This window comes from Anomalospiza imberbis, chromosome 1 (genome assembly GCF_031753505.1).
Source record: "Anomalospiza imberbis isolate Cuckoo-Finch-1a 21T00152 chromosome 1, ASM3175350v1, whole genome shotgun sequence".
In the NCBI taxonomy this organism is placed as follows: domain Eukaryota; kingdom Metazoa; phylum Chordata; class Aves; order Passeriformes; family Viduidae; genus Anomalospiza; species Anomalospiza imberbis.
In genome coordinates this window covers 130220248-130240990 of record NC_089681.1, presented here as the reverse complement: position 1 = coordinate 130240990, position 20743 = coordinate 130220248, and the positions used below count along the sequence as shown (strand labels likewise).

The window sequence follows — 20743 nt, the reverse complement described above, 5'->3', positions numbered from 1 at the left end:
CTGTCCTACTTCTGCTTGTCTCCAGAATAGTTTCCAGTATTGCTTTAACACACCTAGTCTAAAGAATGTGAAACAACTATCACCATATTGTATCTGGATTGATGCATATTTTAAGAGGTTTCTTTTTCATTTCAGTAGATATACTCATGGTATTTCTTCTTTTCTTTCTTTTTTTTTTTTTTTTTCAAGAAATAATTAAAATTCAGGGTTGTAGAAAAGTATGGATTACTGGGATAAAAAACCATGGTATAAATAAAAGAGAAGCTTTGAATTTTATAGGAATAAGAATTTCATGGGAGGGAGTAGTAAAGCTTGCTTAAAAGGTTCTTTGTGTCAAGTGATAGGAAAGAATTTGAAAAGCGACGTAGTATTTCAGAAACAGTAAGTGATAGATCATCTTTAGGCTCTTAAACATGCTCATATCTACATGAAAAACTTGATGTGTTTATAACACCATGTGATATAGGAGTAAACAGACTTTATCTGGAGCATGGCTAAGAGGATAACATTAAATGTTACCACCCATAATTCCAGAACATATACGTGGGTAAGAAAAGTAGTACAGGATTGCTCTTATGAAAGTGCATCATGTTCATTTCTACTCTCTTTTCAGGAAGCAGTTTCTAGAATACTGTTAAAAATTTTAAATTATGGCATCACAATTGAAGTGTGTCAAATTTCAGCTCAGTGACACATAGCACACCAGTAAGTTCAAGGGGGCAAAATACAAGACACAAGTTGCAAATAAGTAATATTTTAAGCACATGGTAATAAAAAGGGAGCTAGATAGAACCGAAATATCTTTGCCTTTATAAACTGGAAAATTAGGGCATTCACTCTTCATGGTTTGGTCCTCTTTTTCTATGACACACGGAATTTGCTTAAGAAGCACGTTATTGCTCTTTTCATTTCAGAAGGAAATTCTGTTTAACTGGGAAGAGAGATGGATAAGCCAAGTAGACAGAAGAAAGGAGACTAACACCAAAGGAGACAACACATGATAATAATGTGAAGTAAAATTTGGAAAATAATTAAATAAACCATAAAATATAATGAAAACAATATTTTTAAATATCAGTACAATGTACTGGGATGTGTTGTCAGAAGACTGTCTCTGATAACCAAAGGCTATACCAGGCTCTTAAATAATTCTCCCTGAAAAAAAAATAAACAACAAATAAAACCAACCCCCCCCAAAAAAACCCCTAACATATGTTCATATTTTTCTGCAAATAAACCAGAAATTGGAACATAAACTGCTATTCCAATCCCATGCATGCAGAAATTAAAATTAACAGATCTTCCATCTGAATGTGCTGCCTCTGTGGCCCTCCTTTATGACAACAATAGCACAAATACACTTCATCCATATTATGAGTCTCTAAAATAATAACATTACTAATAATAACATTAAAGCAATAACATTAAAGCTGATCTTTAATCTATATCTTATTTTTAATCTATAATCTTTAATCTATATATATATATTAGCATTATGATGATCAACACAGACATACAGGAAATAAAAAATGAGAACTGTATATAGCAAATGCAAATAAAATATTTGCATATATCTATATAAATAACAAGCTATAACACAAACTTCTTTTAGGATCTTAGTTTCATAAAGGTGAATGAGCTTGTAAAATGGGCTGGGAGGAGAAAAATCAAACAGAAAGATGTGAGAGAGAACAAAGAAATTTCAAAGAGCACTTGGCAGATGGTTTAAGAACCCAAATCCCAGAACAGAAAAAGACCAAATAGGTTATAAACAGCTAATCTCATTTAGACGGAAAGTCAATTCTCTCTGTCTTAAATTTATAATAAAGGAGAGAAAGGAAAAATGGATGGTAAATACTATAAATCACAAGTGTAGAAAATGAAAAAGAAGTGATGGAGGAAGTAAAAAGGGCAAGAGAAAAATCTGTAGTCATCAGACATGAGGGCAAGAAAGTTTCTGAAAATGTATTGAGAACATAAAGTATCTTCTGGTCCAAACTGAAATTATTTACTTTTTAGAAGTGACATAAAAAAGACTATTCAATACAGATTTCTGTTCTATACTTGGAACAAAGCCAAATGACTTAGCCACATCCATGATTTTAGCATGATTGTGAAGTACCACTCTATCAATACTTTAGAAGGACCTTAAACAACATGTTCTAGAAATAAATATCTTTGTCTCAGCTGGTTCAGGCCATAAACTCTCCTAATATTTAATGTTGATTTTTAATGAGTCTCAGAGCACTGGCAGAAAAAGCATCAAGCTAGATGATGCCATGATAGGATTTTAAAAGAATAAATAAGAAAATCTGTCATTCTGACACTAGTGCCAGGGAAAACACTGACACAGGGAAAATACTGATCCAGGTCCCTATGAAAAATCAGAAAAGATGTGATTGGATGATAACAAAATTCCATTGTGGTCTTTTCTGATTGAGCAAAACTGCAAGGAGACCTCATGTATTAAAGCTCCTTTGCTTGGACCAGGCATTTTTTTGTTATAGAATTGCTGCTAGATTCCTGGTTACCTTTAACAATCCTACTCCAGAAGAGCTCAGTCTGCTTTGAGCAAATATAAGAGAAAGAATATTTGGTTTAGACTGATTAAAAAAAAATATATAAAAGAAAGCCACAATCTAAAATATTTTTATAGCTAGTTAGCTACTTATTACATCCTACTAAAAAAGCAATTTTTTACTTCCTTCATGTATTTGATGAGGCTTCTGCTCTAACTCCCTCCAGTATCCTTCGCACACATTTACCCAGTTTGTAACTTTTTATCTAAAATCCAGTGGCTGGTGACTATAGGCAAGGTTACATTTATCTCAAGTACATATTAAAATATTTCTTTTTAGTGATGGACTTGTTCTTTTGCAGAACACTTCAGAGTCACCATGGAGCTGTTGAGCCAACTTTCCTCTATGTAAACTATGACCATAGCACAATAATTTGGAAGAGGTTTATCCTTTATGCTCTGTTGTTGTTCCCTCAGCATCATCATAGTTACCAAGAATCAATTATACAGCTAAATCAAAATCAGGTTTAATTCAGGTGACTGACATTTTTTTTCAATGGGTGTACAAGGAGTTAGAGATGATAATTAAACATATATACCTCTAAGTGTTGATTCAGTCTCCTCTCTGCTCTTTCCAAAATTCACTCCATCTCTATGCCTTCATTTATTTATTTGTAAAATGATATCATGATAAAGATGAAGATTTGTAAGAAATCTGAGAGCTGTCTATGAAAAGCGTTATTTAAAATCCATGTATGAACATTTCTACTGTCATTTTCCTCACTCTGAAAGCATTCTGACCACATTGAAGAAAGTTTGAGGCCAGGTTTTGGACTCACCTGTAGAATTCTGGGATAATTTAGACTCTCTTTTCATTAAAATTTAAATGATTTTTTATTCTGCCTGCTACAGTTAAAACAAAGAAAAACAAAGAGGTGAGACAGGCTTTAAAAACATGTGGAAAGTCTTAAATAATTTAAAAATAAGATTAAAATAAGTACTAGTATTTTTAAAAGGTGCTAGTCTTGCACAGGATCTGTAATGCCAGGGTGTTTTTTTTTTTTTTATCTGCTAAAAGGAGAAGGAAAAAGAAATAAAATATATATGATGGTTTTGATCTAAGAAGGGTCCAAACACCCTGGCAAGTGAGGTAATATATGAACTTGAAAGGAAGATACAGACCCTGCCCCAAGTTTTTTATCATTGTAATGTGTTGATTTTTCTGGATAAAATGCTCTGTTTTCCAAAGTGACACTAAATACCTCTAATCAAAGTACAGAGTGTGCAGCCAGCTTGGTGGAGCCTGTGACAATATGTTTGCTGGAGCTGATAAAACATGAGTGGGCAATAGCTCAGGCTTCCACAGGAGTGAGCTGCTGGCACACAGTGCGTGTTCAGTCCTCTTCCCTGTGGAAACAGCCTCCAAATGCATCTGTTTCAACTTTATCTGGGGGATTCTTATGAGAAACACAATTGGATCTTTGAAAATGGAAAGCATCCATAAATGGATACTTTCATCCAGCAATAGATAAAATCAGTTTAATTAGCAGGAATATTTGCAGGTCTGGTTAAGCAATAAGAGTTTCTCTGAAGACGTGAAAAACAAGCCCTCCAAAGGGCCAACTGTAATTTATCCTTCAGGTTAGATCCGTGATCAGCATCTCATTCACTGATAGATGGATTCTCTAGGACATGTCTGAGGATTGAGTTTTCCTCCCTCCTGCTGTCATCTCATTCCCTAATCCAATCAGACAAGGGAATTTTCTTTTTTGTCTTCTCATTCTCTTCCACTACCAATATTAAATCTGTTACAGCTGGCTATAATAGAACATACTCTAACAAATAATTACTTGCACACATTTCAAAGAGATCTGTAGCTATTTAGGGGTAAAACAAATGAAAATTTATCAGCTAGTTTTCGAGCTTCATCTTTTACTGTTAATTCCTGTATATAATAGCTCTTCCAATTTATTTTTAGGATTTTACTTACCATAGTAAAGGCAAGTTCCTTCATTGCTGTTTCCTCACTTTCACTTAGCAAGCTAACTCTGTAAGCTTTACATATGAAGTTTAATTACATTCTCTAGTGACTATCATTCTCATTTGATGGTTTGCTTTGGGAAATCATTTTACAAATAATGCATTTGGTTCCAATGTTAGGGTTACAGGCAAGAGAATAATTACTGAAATTAACATTCCTTTCTTCCTCAATTAACCCTTCTATGGTGAATTTGGTTAGAACCTAATTAAGAAGCCTTTTTGCTGAGTGGGAATTAATCTTTAAAGCAAATCAGGCACTCAAACACATTAGTTCAAGGACTTCAGCTCAAAGAAGGCTCTCTAAATATAACAGAAGACATATACCTAATATGGTATATACATTTTTACCTGGGGCTGGAATGCATAATGAGTAGTTTGGAGGGTGCATTGTGAATGATATTCCAGAACAAAAAAATTCTAAATGTAATGGGAAAAAGTAATTTAATTTATACTAAAATGATGTTTTCTAGCTTAATAAATAGAAAATTACTTTTTTCTCAAAGATGCCTTCTATTCACATCCATGCAGTTACACTACTTGAAGAAGAAGAGGATTTGCTACTCAGGATAGTTGTAACAACAGTTCTTCTTCCCAGAATCTGAAGCAGTTAACACTGAGAACCCCTGTAAAATCCATATAATGGCAATGCCCTTGGCAGAATATTCAGGAGAAGTTGTACTGTCTCCCACTACCATACTTCTATGGTCCTCAAATTGAGACACTTGCCAGTTAAGAATGAGGCAAAACACTTTTTGAGTAGCTCAAATTTCTCCTCAGTTGTTGTTACCCATCCACCACTCTCATTTGCTTTCTTTATTTTGCAGTATGCTTTCTTTAACCTTCATTTTTTGGCTGACATCCCTGCTCTTCCTATTATTTTTTTCATCCTTTGCCAAGATCATCTCCAGCTGCACCTTGGCCTTCCTGACTGATCCTTACACAACTGAGCAGCATCGCGATACTCTTCCCAGGACACCTGTCCCTGCTTTCACTACCTTTCCATTTCCTTCTTGCCTCTTAATTTGACCAGCAGGTCTTGATTCAGCCATGCCATTCTCCTTTCCTCTTACAGCAAAGGTTTGGTGTAACTTCCTTAAAGATCTGCTGGCTTGGTTCTGCTCCCTTGTCCCAGAGGGCAGTCTCTCAGGTGGGCCTATTGACTAAACCCTTGGCTCCTCCCTCCACGCTGCAGTGATGGCAATTTTCTCCTGACTTCCTAGCAGAGCAGCGGGATCCGGCTCCTCCTGTTTGCTGCCCACACTGTGTGCATTGGTGTAAAGGCACCTTAGATGGGACGTAGCTGTGTCTCCTTTATAAGAGAACACCCTGTAGAAATGGGGATAGACACCTTTAATAACCTCTGTACACAATGAAAATAGGTACTTTTACATTTCATTTTATCCCTCTTGTTTTAGACAGCTGCTTTAAAAATAGGTGATTGGGTCCCTAAAGTGCTCATTTCTTTCCAGTGGTTATGAAGAAAGGCATCTGAAGTTGATCAGAAGAATAGCAATCCAGGTAAACATTTACCTGCGCAGGGTAAAAAAGAAACCAGGATCATAACTCTGGATAGAAAGTAAACTCAGTACTGCAAATGCAGTCTGCAGTGAGTATTCAGGTTCTCATAGGTCAGTGCAAAGAAAGTACTGGCCCAAATAAAGTGACAATTTAAAAAGAACAAAACACAACCCCCCAGACATTAAGAATGGGAAGAAATTGCTAAATTACAGGTATTTGACCACTGTTATTTGATGTCTAGCAAAAGTAGGTAGTGAAGTAGAAAAGTAGGTAGTTAACTCATTGAAATCTCCTGGTGATTCATATCAGAGTTCCAGGAGGAAAAGCATAGATTCAGCAGTTTTTGACTGAGTCTTAGACAAAACAGCCAATGGGACTCACAGCAGTATTACAAGTAAATCTTTCCATGACAATTAACATAATTTTGTAGTCTTCTAATACTCTCTGTGGTGTTTATAAAAAAAGGGATGGTTTACTTTTAGATATGGAAATGTCCACACACACATGTGTACAAAAAACATAGAAATAATAGAAAATGAGTCTAAAAAAAAGAAATATAACTGCAGGACAGCTATATTTGTAGCCAGTGAAGGACAGAACACAAGAAGCTATTAAATAAATCATATTTTATTATATACGCCTGTATTTAGATGCCCAGTTAAGTACCTAATTATGTGAAAAATGCAACTGCTGTGTAAAGCAATGTTAATTTTCAAGCACACCTACTGAGCTTGGGGTTGTCATTCAGATATCTGCTCAATTGCATGCTCTTGTATCCCACCTGGAGAAAGTATCTGTGTGCTTGTCAGAAGTCTGGCACAGGTTATTAGTGAAGAAAACCAGGGCTTTGCAGGTTCAGCAGGCAGTCCCATGATCTACCCAACACAGCTGACAAATTTCATTATGACTCCTAACTAGAGCTCTGGCAGTGCAGCTTTGTTTTGTTTTGCTGAGGGGATGTGCAGGGAGAACCCTCTCTCTCCTCAGACTGTAGAGCTTTTGATTTCTTGGATTTCAGCTCCAGTTGATGAGTTCTCTGCTATGCTTACCTACATTTCTTTTCCTTTTCTCTACTTCTCTGACATGCGCTGCCTGCCATTAGAGAGCAAAAAATACTGCTAGAACTCCTATTCCTAGTGTTGGTCCATTTTCTTTTTTGATTAGCATCCTAACTGTCAAAGAAATGAAATGGCATTGCTTTGCAGTACTGTGCTCCATAGTTCTTGGTTTCACACTGTTCTTTGTTTCCTTGACAGGTAGAAACTATTTCTGTTTTTCCTCATGAATGCTTTATGTGTGATACTGAACAGCTCACAGTGACAGCTAAAACATAGCAAGGTGCCCTAAAGGGCGTTTCTCAAATGTGTTTCTTTGCCCTTTCTTCACATTGGATGTGTTAATAAGGCTCAAGACTACCTATGTTTTTCTGTGGAGAATAGGATCTTTACAGCTTAAATATCTCTACACTCATGTAAATATTACCTAGGTGACAGAACATTTGGATTTGTTCTGGGAAGATTCTCTGACTTCTTTTTTCAGCTTTGGCTTTAATATATTATTTGAAAAGTTTTTTCTTGAACCAAAAGTAACATTGTCTTACATATTCATTCATTTGACTGCAAATTGCAGACAATGAGGTTGAGGGAATGGAGTGCTACGTGACTGGCCTGACAAGGGACTAATGAATAGTGAGAGAAGGCACATAAAGGGACAGGTAAGAGCTAAACATATAGGGAGCAACCATTTATTTCCAAGAAGGTGAAGCCTAAGAGCTTTAAAGAGGGCTTTGCAGCTGTCCTGTTTTAGAGTCTAGTTCCATGAAGTACCAGATGTTGGGGTGGATACAAACTTTACGGAGAAACATACAGATTCAACAGACTGTAGGTAGTTCTGATGAAATGGTTAAGCTTTCATCAGGCACTGGGCAGCATGGTGATTCTTGCTGGTTGGTAGTGCACCAGCTCCCTGAGCAACTTCTTGGCTTTCTCATCCCCATCCAACAGAGAGTGTCTCTGCAAAACCATCAGGATGGCTGAGAGCCAGAGACCCATCTTAAGCTCCCTGAGAAGATGATTTGTGGCCAGCCCAGCTCTCCCTGTCTCCAGATCAGTGCTCAAAGGCATATGTCTTGGGGTCCAAAAGGCTGAGAGTAAACAAAAAACTTCTGCTCTTAGTCTCCCAGCACTTATTTTTCCTCTCACGAATGTTATCTGACTTTTAAAAAAATCCCATACTTGAAGGACAGCTGATAGTGTGAGATGTGAGAGATATTCACTACAGCTTTCCAGCACTCTTCACAGAAAGAAATCACAGACCTTGTATTGCCTGTTTCCACCAAGTGTTTTTCCATGCTTCTCTGTCATTTTATGTCATTGCCACTAACTGGATTCTTTCATCTTATCTGGACAAAAAAGAACCTGTCATCTCTTTAGATGGTGGTTTTCATCCATTTGTTTTGTTGTAATCTATTGGCAAAAGCTAGACCTCTCTCCAGAAAGCAGTTCTCCCATGCATCTATAATTTTCTTGACCTCTACAAGTTGAGAGCTCTTTGCCTCCAGCCCTGTTTTCTCAAAAGCAGGTGTACGTTGGCCAGTGTACAGCTCTGTGCCATGGCTAGACTGCTCCCCATACCTGAGCTGCAGAAAGCAGTATTTGCGTTTACAATGCTTGGTCAGCCTTCAGTTTGTCCTACTGATGCATATTGATCTTTTGGCCCAACTATTGTGAGTAAAACGACAGCATGAGATGATGGCAGTGATTGGGATGTTGATCTTTAGGTGTTGGTGGACATTCAAGTACTCTTAGATGCTGAAAGACAAGCAGCAGTTTAAAAATGACCGAGATATCATAACCTTTCTTCAAATCTACTTTGCAAAAACAGCTCCATGGGAAATTTAGCATTCAGTAGTGTTGATACAGTAGTTCTAAATTACGCAGATGAGTGCAACCACCTCTGGACCAAGGGGCAAATGAATGCAGCAGTTTCATTTCAGTTCTGGTCCTCAAAGCTTCCAGTTTGGGCATCTGGCTGAATACAGGAGAGCTCCCTCCCCACTTGCAAACATTTTTTCCCCAAACACTGGAGAACTGGAGAAGGGGGAAGGCATTTCTGCCATGGAGTATGGAAGCGTGAATCTGAACTGGGGAGTTGTAAGGTTAGACGTGACTTGCTGACTCCTAGAGAGCACAGTGAACTCAGAGACAACTTTTGCAGAGGATGCTGTTGACATTTTCTAGTTTACATCTTCTCCTTAGTTTTCCTTATGTTATTGGTGGTGAAAAGTCAGGCAATAAAAAAATATAATAAAGACAAAGAATTTTCCTCTCTCCAACAGCAATTACCTGATTTATTGACGTGTGAGGCAATTAAAAAAAAAAGTGAAAATAATTATAAAACCATTTCCTGATCAAATATTTCAGACAGTGGTTCTCTCCTTTGAGAAAATAATACAGCCTTAAAAAGGTACAAAACCAACAGATAAGCCCCCACACATCTGTGTATACATGTCCAAGTAGAGAACTATAAAATACTTTGCACATAGGAGCTCAGAGTTATTACAGTATATGCCTGTGGATTACATTTCAACAGGATAAATCAAATAGGAAAATGTTGACCTCATTAAATGGACTCTAGTTTTGTGTCTGTATTTGTACACAACAGAACATTTTTGTATTCATCAGAAACCAAAAAAGCTGTCATTCATACAAAGGCATCTGTCAGATAAATAGCAGAAAGCAAATTATGCTGTTTTGTTAAGCAAAAATAACATTTTCAATTTCTTCTCACTATTATAGTATTTTACGTATACTTTTATTCTCCATTTACATACCAACTTCATGAAAAGTGAATAAATTGAGTAAGAGGAACTGTATCTGGTGTGTACATCTCTAATCCCTTCTGTTTATATTATTTTCACACAGAGATTGAAAGATTTAAAACAAAGGGAATTTGCTCGAAATGTGGCTTCAAAGTCATGGAAAGACGAGAAGAAACAGGAAAAAGCACTCAAGCGACTCCACCAGCTTGCAGAGTTACGGAAGCAGTCAGAATGGCAAGTTCTTAAAAGTTGTATGAGGTTTTAATGCCCTCTTTCCTCCCTTCCAGAAGAAATTAAAATATTTTTACTCCTACACAAGTAATGTAGAGAGATTGTGTGTACTGTAACCTGTTTTCAGCTGTCTTCAACTCCAAATGATCCTGTTCTGCCAACCATACATTGAAAACCTCTGACTTAATTACATGCTGTTTCAAAGTTTGTCATTTTCTGTCCTGTAGACAGTTATTCTCATGTCTTCTAAATGGAGTGCTATGAAGACACTTTTATAATATCACCATTTTACCTTATCCAAACTGATCTGAAGAGATTAGTATGACTGTCTTAATATTTTATCGTAAGTTAATGGGAGAGGATAAACCCTTTGTGAATATTTTTTACTACTTTTAAGGTACTGGGATTATTCTCCAGTTTCTCTATAGGAAAATTTGAATTAAAAACAAGTAGTTAACTGAATTAAGTTGGTCTAATATCAAGATAGAGGACAAAGATTGCAGTAGTAAACCTTTAAATGTGAGAAATCTCCTTTATCTAATGACACTGAATGTTTCAGTAGAATAGATTGCCATCAGACCAATTGTTTATGTTAATCTATGACCACAATGAGTTAATCAGATAAATAAACTGGCATTGTTTTAAATTCATCTGAAGACTACTGTACGCTGGAAAAGCCAGCATTCAGAGTTTATTACAAACTCATTTTGGCCTATGTAATTGCTTTTGAGCAATCTGCTGAAATATAACAGTTTAGTGCTAATATATCACTTTTATGATTACGACTCCATTTTCATACAAATCTGCTGAAACAAATGTAACTGCCTGTGGGAAGCTTCCTTTATGCCCACGCACTTGAAGATGTATCCTCAGATAGAGCAATAATATCAGTGATAATAGGAAAGCCAGAATGAATCTGGGAGGGAAAGAGCAGGTTTGCTTTTAGAAAGAGCCAGGAGTCCATAATATTTTGCACAGAGTGTGGAAGGAAGGAGCTTGCTATTCCTCCCTATAATCACTGATAGGCTCAGGGGAGGCTGAGTGCTGGGATTTTGGTGGAGGGGTAGCATTCCCAATTGCTCAGTAAAGACAGAATGTCAGCCTTTGTAAGCAGAAGTCCAAACACATACAATTGTTTCCATCCCTGAGTAGTCTCTCAGGTTCCAGCACAGTTCCTTAAAACAAGCTAATTCAATTTGACAACAAAATTATTGTTAATCTTGGGCACAGAAAAATTTTATTTTGCTATTCCAAGACTTTGAAAAGGATTTCTTTATATGCCTTCTCCAAGAGATAATTATTCCTTATATACGAATAGGGGTAAATTTGTATCTCTTGGTGCTGAATTTCTGGCAAAGGCAAATATATTCTCTGAAATACACACATTATGAATTGCCCCTACTCCAGGGAGTCTTTCTGTCTTTCCCATTGCTGAAGATCAATGTATTTTTATAGCATTTATAAAACATGATTGCCAATTATAGATAGCTTATATGCAGATCTAACAGTTTTAATTTATTTACATTTAATTAAAATATATATTTTATCCATCTCTTTATTTAATCTGGTTTTAGGTTTTTTTATTGTTAGTGTACTGTGGTAGTACACTGATAGCAAATGTAGATAATTAGTCTAATGAAATGTGTATTTAAAATATATCTTGGAAAAACACTTTTATGGTGGCCATATATGTCACATCTTTAAAGGAAAATGGCTACAGTCATTTCAGTCTCAGTTAATTATCTATTTCAAGAAATCAGTGGTTCACCATTTTCATTAAGGCCCTAGAACAGGTAATTTTTCTTTATTTACGAGAAAACAAAATCATATTTAAAATCTGAGATATTTTGAAAAGGAGAATAATGTAATTAATGGAAGTAAGACACAGAAAATGTGGCAAAGTATGTCAAATAATGGGTGATAATGAGACCAGTGAAGTTGTGATTTTCTTTCCCTCCAATGTTTGCTGACAGTTTTAGTATTGATATCTCTTTGAATATTTTGCAAAGTCATCTATTGTGGAATAAAATAAGAATCTGCTCTTTAAAAAGTCAAAAAAACCACATTCTTCCCTAAGCAAGCAGAATGTTTCTCTTTCCCTTCCAGAGTCTGATTTTGCAGATGCTCCAGGTGGAAGCATCTCTTTTTGAACATAGCACAATTTCCTTTGCAGAGGCCTTTCAGGAAACCAAGACTTACCACAGATTAGGCTCCCTTAAATATAAATTCAGAGTTATACTAATATTTGTTCTGCTTGTACATAGGCATAACTGAAAAAGAACAATCATGTACTGACATTTAAACATGTAATTTTCTATGTGTAAAGACTATGTTGCCATATAGAAGTCCAAACTGATGATAAACTGCACATTTACCCTGTTGAAGCTTAGCTTTACCTTGTAAAAAGTTGAGTGACACCCTCCTTCACCAGACAGACATCGTCAAATGCAAGCTCTGTCATAACTTGGTTACTTAATACAGTTTTCTTTTTTTTTTTCTTTTTTTTTTTTTTTTACATGAAAGCATCACTGGGAGTGGACCATTGCTTAAAGCCCCCCGATTAGTCCTGGAAAAGCAGCAATCACCAGATGGAATTTTCCTGTACAAGGGCAGCAAGTTCACAGCAAGTTCTCAGAGAACCATCACAAGTGAAGGACAAGGTTTCTCCAAAAGCATACTAGAGAAACAGCACCTTATTATAAGCAGGCACCACCCCACAACTGAAAGACACCATGCACTTGGAAATCACGTCTCACAAATGTTCCCATATAGCAACAATACCTCTCAAAGGGCAGGAGTGTCTTTTTCATTCTCTAAAAAGGTCCCTCTGAAGCTTGAGTCCTCAGCATCAGTCTTCAGTGAGAACTGTGAAGAAGGTAATGATTGTAGTGAGTTCCCCAACCATAAAAAAAAGCAAACTACTGAGGGCTGTCATTCTGTCACACTTTTGGAGGAACAAGGGAAAGCAAGTTTGGATAAAGAGCCACCTATTCCACAAGACCAAATGGTTTTGGATAAGAGTGCATTAAGTCACGTAGCTGGAAAACCTAAAATGCGAAAGGAAAATGATGAAAATAGTGACAGGGAATCAGAAGAAAAAAACAGAGCTAATCCTTCATTTTCTAAAAGCAAAATACTGCTTCCAAATTTGAATTTTTATGCTTCCCTGAGAGAAATGGAGCAAGAGAGCAAACGGAATGAATCTGATCAATTCTTAGAAACTCCCATTTCATCTTCATGCCAAGCTAGCAATTTTTTTACACAGCTAAACACCTACAATCACAGTAATGCCCACCTGCCTGACCAGCTATCTGAGCTCCCACGACAGCCAGCACCTGAGCTGACCTGTTCAAGCAACATTAATGACAGTCCTGGAGTGATAAAAAGAGAAAGATCTTTGGAGATTACAGAAACCACAGATGGAAATATGGAAACACTTGAAAAGGAGACCACGGTTAAAGAAGTTAAGCCCCAGGCATTGCCTTTCCTCCATGTAGTGAGCAAAGATGGCACCACTGCTCTGCAGTGGCCAACAGAATTACTTTTGTTTACAAAAACTGAGCCCTGTATTTCATATGGCTGTAATCCATTGTATTTTGACTTCAGAGTCTCTTTAAATCAAAGAGAGGGTAAACAGCATGAAACAAGCAAAGCAACCTGTAAAGAGCTTGCTAAAAATAAGACTGCAGATGAATATGAACCCTCAGGTTTAATAAAACACAAGCAAATGTCAAATGAACAAGATAATCAGTTGTTGAAACCAAAGAAGATGAAAGGTTCCCTAAATCCAAGAAAGGCCAAGCAAAAAGCTGAGTCAGACACAGGGAAAGAAATGAATAAAAATGGTCAAAAATGCATTGCAGACTATTTGAATGAAAATATACCCAAAGTGCCTGCTTACCTTGATGTCTCACAAAAGGATTATGTGACAGAAAAATGTCTTTATACAACATCACTGAGGAGACCTTTAAAACATTTCCATGGCTGTGAAAGAAAAACTCAGAACATTAGAAATGAAAGCATTTCCTTTTCTGCTTTTATGTCTAGGATTAAAAACTTTAACTCTGAAAAATGTCATTTAATTGATTCTGAAGAAAAAGATGAGAACCAAAATGACTCCAGTTCCCTTCAAGATGTGGTCAGCTGCAGCAGTGACATAAGTGACAGTGGAAAAGACTCTAGTGGAAGTTTCTCTAGTTGTAAATCCAGTTCAAACAGCAGGTATTCAGATAATGAAAGATGTGGAAGTTACACAAGATGCTGGAGGTTCCCATCTCCTCAAAAGTCCTCGTCTGGCAGACACTCCAGCTATTCTGACACTTCAGTTAGCAGTACGAGTAGCTACATGAGCTACATGAGTCCCACATCAAACAATCACAGAAGAAATAATTTGCTGTGTTGTTTTAAAAGAAAAAGTAAGACAGATGAAAGGCACAAATGTAAACACAGAAAGCACAAGTGTATTTTCACTTCAGGTGATACAGACGAGGATTATCTTTGTCATTGTAGAAGTCACGGAACTAGAAACTGTATTCAGAGTGGCACAATTAAATATCGAAGATGTTCAAGACATAAACTTTTACAAATCAGAGACAGGTCTAAACACAGCAGATGTAGACATCAGCATTCTGGCAAAGTGTTTAGTAAGAGTAGAAGCTGCTACAAATCCAAAAGTGGTTCCACCAGTGATTCAAGAAGCAGTGAAAGATCATGTAGAAGCAGAATATCAAGAGGCAGCAGTTCAGGATCCTTCTCAAAAGAGGCTGACAACTGTGACAACAAAACAATAGAGGAAGCTGAGAGAGGTTCTAATGCTGAACCAGGAAAAGCTGAAACTGCACATTCCAATGCCCTGAATGTGAATAGTCAGTCTAAAAATTTTGCCACCTGCTCTTCCAAAAACCTGGCAAAAGACATATGTGGAAAAAGAAAGTCAATGACAGCCAAGTTACTTTTAGAAAGAGTGCAGTCTAAGAAAACCCAGGAACAAATGCATGATCCAGAGAGATTTTCAATCAGTAGTGGGATAGAATTACAGGATCACTCACAAAGTCACTTTGCTCTTCAGTTTTCATCATCAGTAGATGACATTGCAATGTTACCTTTGCCAGACAAAGTGCTAAGCATAGGTAAAAATGATGTGAGACATAATGAAATCAGTTCGTTGGAAAATAGTGTGAAGAAAAACACTGAAGCATCAGAGATAACTAATGTTACTCTTTCACCTGGAACTGATTATGATCATTGTGTTCTTAAAGACATAATTCAAATTGAAACAGGCTATCAGAGCCCAAGCATAAAAAGGAGCACAGCAATAAAGGATCAAACCAATCTCTTCATTAGTGAAGTGCAGCCCTTTATACAAAGCTGTGATCCAGTATCAAATGATTTCCCTGGTGCTTTTCCCTCTAATAGATGTTCTGTTGCTAATTCAACAGAGACCAAAGAAGAACTACATGATGTAAACATGGACTTGAACTGGGCAGAAGGCAGTTCAGACTCTTTCTGTGACAATGCTATGCAGAAGTATGGTGATACACTAAATGACCTAGAAGTGTACAGTAAATCCACCTCCCCTCCTTTAACACAGCAGCCGATCACATTTACACCAGAAGAAGTAGACAAATACAGGTTGCTGCAGCTGCAAGCCCAGCAGCACATGCAGAAACAACTTCTGGCAAAACATCTGAAAGTTTTGCCTGCCCCAGGACCAGCTGTCTTCTCTGCAACACCAGCAGTTCCTGCCCTCCCTGTTCAGCAGCAGGCTACTGTCACCACCATCCACCACACGCTGCTGCAACGCTTTGCTGTCTCAGCATCTGTGCACCCCCACAGCAGCCATCTCTCCCTGGCACCCCTCCACCCCCTCTCTCAGGCACATTTTGCCCCCATATCACTTTCCCCATTAGCGCCAGCCCTCATTCCCACCCACCCTGCTTTGCTGACAGGACACCCACTGCACTTGGTTTCTGCTACTCCTCTCCACCCTTCCCCACTGACCTTCCCTGCACTGCCACATGCATATATCCCAGCCTTATTTACACCACACCTGAACACAGCCACACCTTCTGCTATACACCCAAATCACTTAGTGCATCCCTTATTCCAAGGACAAGAGCCCCATCACTACTCTTGTTCTACCCAGACCCAACAATTACCTACAACAAAAGAAGTTTTCAGTGTTTCTAGCTACTTAAACTAGCCCAAATGATTTCATCATGGCTCCAAACCGAAATTAAAATAAAATAAAGCATTCAGCATTCAATCAGGTCTGAGGAGAAATCTACTGTTTTGCTGAGAGCACAACAGTAAACATTCTAAAGTCCACAATCTGGCTGACAGCATTTGAATGTTGATTTTATTCTTGTATCACTGAGGAAAAGCTGCTTTAAAGCCTTTTGTGATACTATCACAAGAAGGATGGGTGGCCAGTGTCATTCAACAGAATGTTTTAGAAGAATAGCTTGAAGTGAAGTCTATGACTGTCAGTAGGAAAGGGACCACAGCACCCAGACAAAATGGGATCAATATCGACACTGATGAGGGATTCAAAGTAGCACAATTTAAAGTTGAGCAATCTTGACACACCTCAAAGATTTGATTTTCTGAGTTTGTATATGCAACAGTGCCTGGTTTGGTTAAGTATTTTAGACTGAGGAAAAAAATAAGGTATCTGGGACCAGCAGACCCTGGGGCTGTCTCCTGGCCAAAGTAAACTGGGGAGGCTCAGAGGGAGGGGTGGTGAATTAACACTAGAAGATGAGAATCACAACAACATCTTGAAGATACTTTGGTGATTTCATCCCTGTGCATGTTGCTTGGACAGTGTAAAGGGACTGCAGTCAGGCCACGGGTGCATAACAAAGCATTCCCTTAGCATAGGGAGCTCTGGGCTGGTGGAAGCAGGCTGCCTCTTTTCTCTCTGAGCCAAGCACCCAAGAAGGCTCACCGAGAAGCCAAGTTCTTTGGCACTGCCTGTGCATGGCTGTGTCACAGGGCATGTCAGGGTGAGCCGCACCAGCCCAGAATTGCCAAGCAGCCAGTGCTGGCTTTGATCCTCAGAGGTCCTTGGCCAAAACTGCAATGCCTTTTTCCCACCAAACAGAGCTCTGATGTGTGGAAGAGTCTGTCCCAAAGAATATGTAAATATTTTTCATCCCTTTCACAAACAACAGAAACAATTGGCTGGTCCTATAAAATCATGCAGATATTCATAAAGATCCAGAAGTAAAATTCTGATCAAAAACTGGCTCTAAAGGTTGAGACTCGGAGAAAAACTTGTTCAAGTACTCAGCATTTAAAAGTTTATTGAATCTAAACAAATATGTCAAGATTCTCACATGGCTTCCCAAACTCTCAACAAGTAAATTGAAATTACAAATCCACAATGTTTGAATGCATGTATCCAACCTTCAGAGTAATGTGTGGCTGAAATTGTTTGTAATAACTGTGTATCTGGAAATAGGTGAAGACTTCAGCATCTCTTTGAATGCCATAGTTTGACATTTTTTATAATACTTCTAACTGAACACAGGATATTTAGCATGAAATTAGTTCATAATTATGGTTAGACTGTAGGCATGCTTCCCCCAAAAAAATTGGACCATGAAGTGTCCAACACACAGTACATGTTTGTTTGGATTAAAAACATTTGAAATAATTTCAATTCATTTTCAATAAGGTAGTGCACAAAATGTATCTTTCAGAATCAACATAAAACACATTGAAAAACTTTTGGAGGAATTTCATTCCATTACATTCAGCAACCTGAAGAAGCTGAAAAATCTAATTGCAAATAAGTTGTGTCTTTAAAATACAGCAGAACCAATTTTCTTAGTTTTAATCAAAATATATCAATCCATTGCAATAAAATGGAATTGGTTTAATTTATGTCTTTCTGGAGCTTCTTCAGCATAAATTGGTAATACGCCAAACTTTTCCAGTTACTTTACAAGTTGTGACTGCTAGTTTCGTATTTTCAAAGTAGCTTTATATATTTGATGGTTTAGCTATTGAAAAAAATCAGAAAAAAAATTATGAAGACTATGTAGAAGCAAAACATTTTGGTGTTGAAAAAGGTTGGTGGCACCAGCACCCTCAAACATAATTTGGTTTGATTCCCAACTTATTATTTAGTCTCATTAACAAAATTGATTCATGCCATTTTGGTGTTACTTATCTGTACATAAGTAGCATATATATTTTTTTTCTCATTTAAATTGTAGAGTAATTCTTTAATTGAAATTATTGCTTCAGAATTAAGGAAGTCAAAAATTTTATTTGGGAAGAATGTAGAACTAAATGTTTCCAGAGTTAAACAATTCTTCCTTTCAATTTTGGCTGAAAATTTTCCCAAAATAAGGTCTGAATTAACATATATTTTCTGTACTTCTGATACTTTATTTTCTGAGAATCAAATATATTTCAATTACTCTGACTTAACACCCCTAAAAATTATTACTTGCTTGGATGGAGATCACTCACTCAGTGGACCACTTGGACACATTAGTCATAACTCTGTAGAAACATTCTGAATTGGACATCTAAAGGAGCAGGTCAAGCCGTGCCCCAGAAGGGGTTGACTGGTCTGTGCGGCCATCACCTGCAGTCCTGGGATAATACCAGCATAAAAGGTCCATTTCCAGCCCCACAAGCTTTTAAATTTATGGGTCCAGTTTCATCTCTGTTAAAGTAAACCCAGCTGTTCTCATTGTGTATAAGAGTTTGTATCCTAAGTAGATAACACCAAAAGAAAAATATGGAACTGAGGGAATGATGGCCTAATCTCATCTTTAATGTATGTACACGTATTTTGAATTCCCACTTCTAGCAGACAATGTTAATACTGTAGAAATTTCTGTGGCAAGAAACCTGGCCAAATCAAACAACCATATCCTACTACAGAGATAATTTATGGAAAATGGATGTATTTGTTTCCCTTAATGTATGCACCATACAACGGGACTCTAGAATGAAATGAAATCGTAGGATTTCCATGCATCATTGTACATATCAATATGGTAGGGCAAATAAATTGACAATAAAGATTAATTTTAATTCTTGGAACAATGGGAATTAGAATTTTGAGATGTTTTAATGGGGAGAAAAAAGAGAGATTAAGAACAGAAAGAGCACAACAGAAAAACAGTAATCACTGATTACCAAACAAAGGCAATGTCCAATACTATTCTTAGTGCACAGGAGGGATTTTCTTGGAGAAATGTAATAAAGCTATGGGCACAGCTGAAATTATATATTTTCTCTAATTGCTGCCATATTTTTTTCATCACTAATGTACTTTAAATATGTATCATTATAATTATTAAAAGCATTGTTGAGCCTGATGTATGGAGCCATGCTGCAATTTTGATTTTATTTAAAGAGATTTTTAAAAGAGTTATAGTATCCTTATGACAGTGATATATACACACCAAGTTAATAATTTTAGCTTGATTGTATATTCTTGATACATAATCCAAGGAAAGAGGTCACCCACACATTAAAATTCCAATTAAAAAAAAATTCCTGAGTCACGCCATGATAAATCTTTTTGTTCTTGTTTGGGACTTTTTTTTTTTTAAATCTGATGCATTTCTGGAATATATTCAACATGCATATTTGTTGTGCAGATTTGCATAAAAATGCCATTTGATCAGATTGATTTTAAAAGTGTCAAGTTTATATTTAAAACTGGATAATACTCTGGCTAGTATAATATGTAAACTAGTAATTTTGTTTTGTATTCTCTGTATAAAGTGTTTTATATTATACAGTAGCTAAGTGAATTGCACTATTGTACATGCAATGGGACTTTTGTTTTAGCTTATTCAAAGAATCCCTGGGAATGTAGTTTAATGCAATAATATTTTTTTTCAATAAAAAGCTTACTGGTATAAAGAGTGTCAGTCATGTATTTTTAATGTAAAGCATACCAAAAGGCAGCAACCTAATAAAATGCAGAATGATGCAAACATATTCTGTATTTTAATCCCCAGAATTGAAATACATTTAATTCATTCCTGTGGTTATAATCCTGAAATTTCGTAGAATGTTTCCTAAAGATTTTAGTATGTGTTACAAAAGTGGGTTGTTTAAATGGAGCTGAAAATAAATATTCCTTACAAAAATTATTCTATCTATGTGTTTTTTCCAAGGACTTTTAACGAATAAATAACCTCCCGAGTATTTTTATGCACTGATCAGTTTATTTAGAATTACACATACAACTTATCTGTCAGGTTCCCCAAATAATTGTATAGCAGGTCCTTTGGTAAAGAATCTAACAGTAGGATCTACAAATGTGTCATTTGTTCACTCTTCAATCATTCTTTATATCTTCAAAGAGTTATGATTATTATCACTTTATCCCATGTTTTCCCTATTACATTGTATTTTTCCAGTTTGTTTATTGCATCCTTTTCCATCTACCTTTCATTTATATTGTTTTCCTACACAAGGCTTTTGGTCATGCAGGTACTCAGCTTCAGTGGTCCCAGAACTGCTGCTGTAGAATTTGTAAGGCTACTTATACCCATCAGTGGATAGTTTCATAAGTGCCAATGTCTCCAGGTGAGCACAAAGACTGAAGGAAGGTCAAAACAAGTGTCTGCATGTCT

General features: G+C 36.8%; 1 protein-coding gene across 2 annotated transcripts in view; it reads left to right on the top strand.

The window, feature by feature from the left end:
* The window catches only part of ZNF804B (zinc finger protein 804B), a 226551-nt gene extending 206297 nt beyond the window's left edge, over window positions 1-20254 (top strand). For both annotated transcript variants that reach the window (XM_068211798.1, XM_068211790.1), the window contains exons 3-4: window positions 10000-10130; window positions 12651-20254. In XM_068211798.1, coding sequence (XP_068067899.1) covers window positions 10000-10130; window positions 12651-16329 — 3810 coding nt within the window. In that variant the 3' untranslated portion in view covers window positions 16330-20254. The remainder of the gene's footprint in view (window positions 1-9999; window positions 10131-12650) is intronic.
* Window positions 20255-20743: the final 489 nt, after the last annotated feature.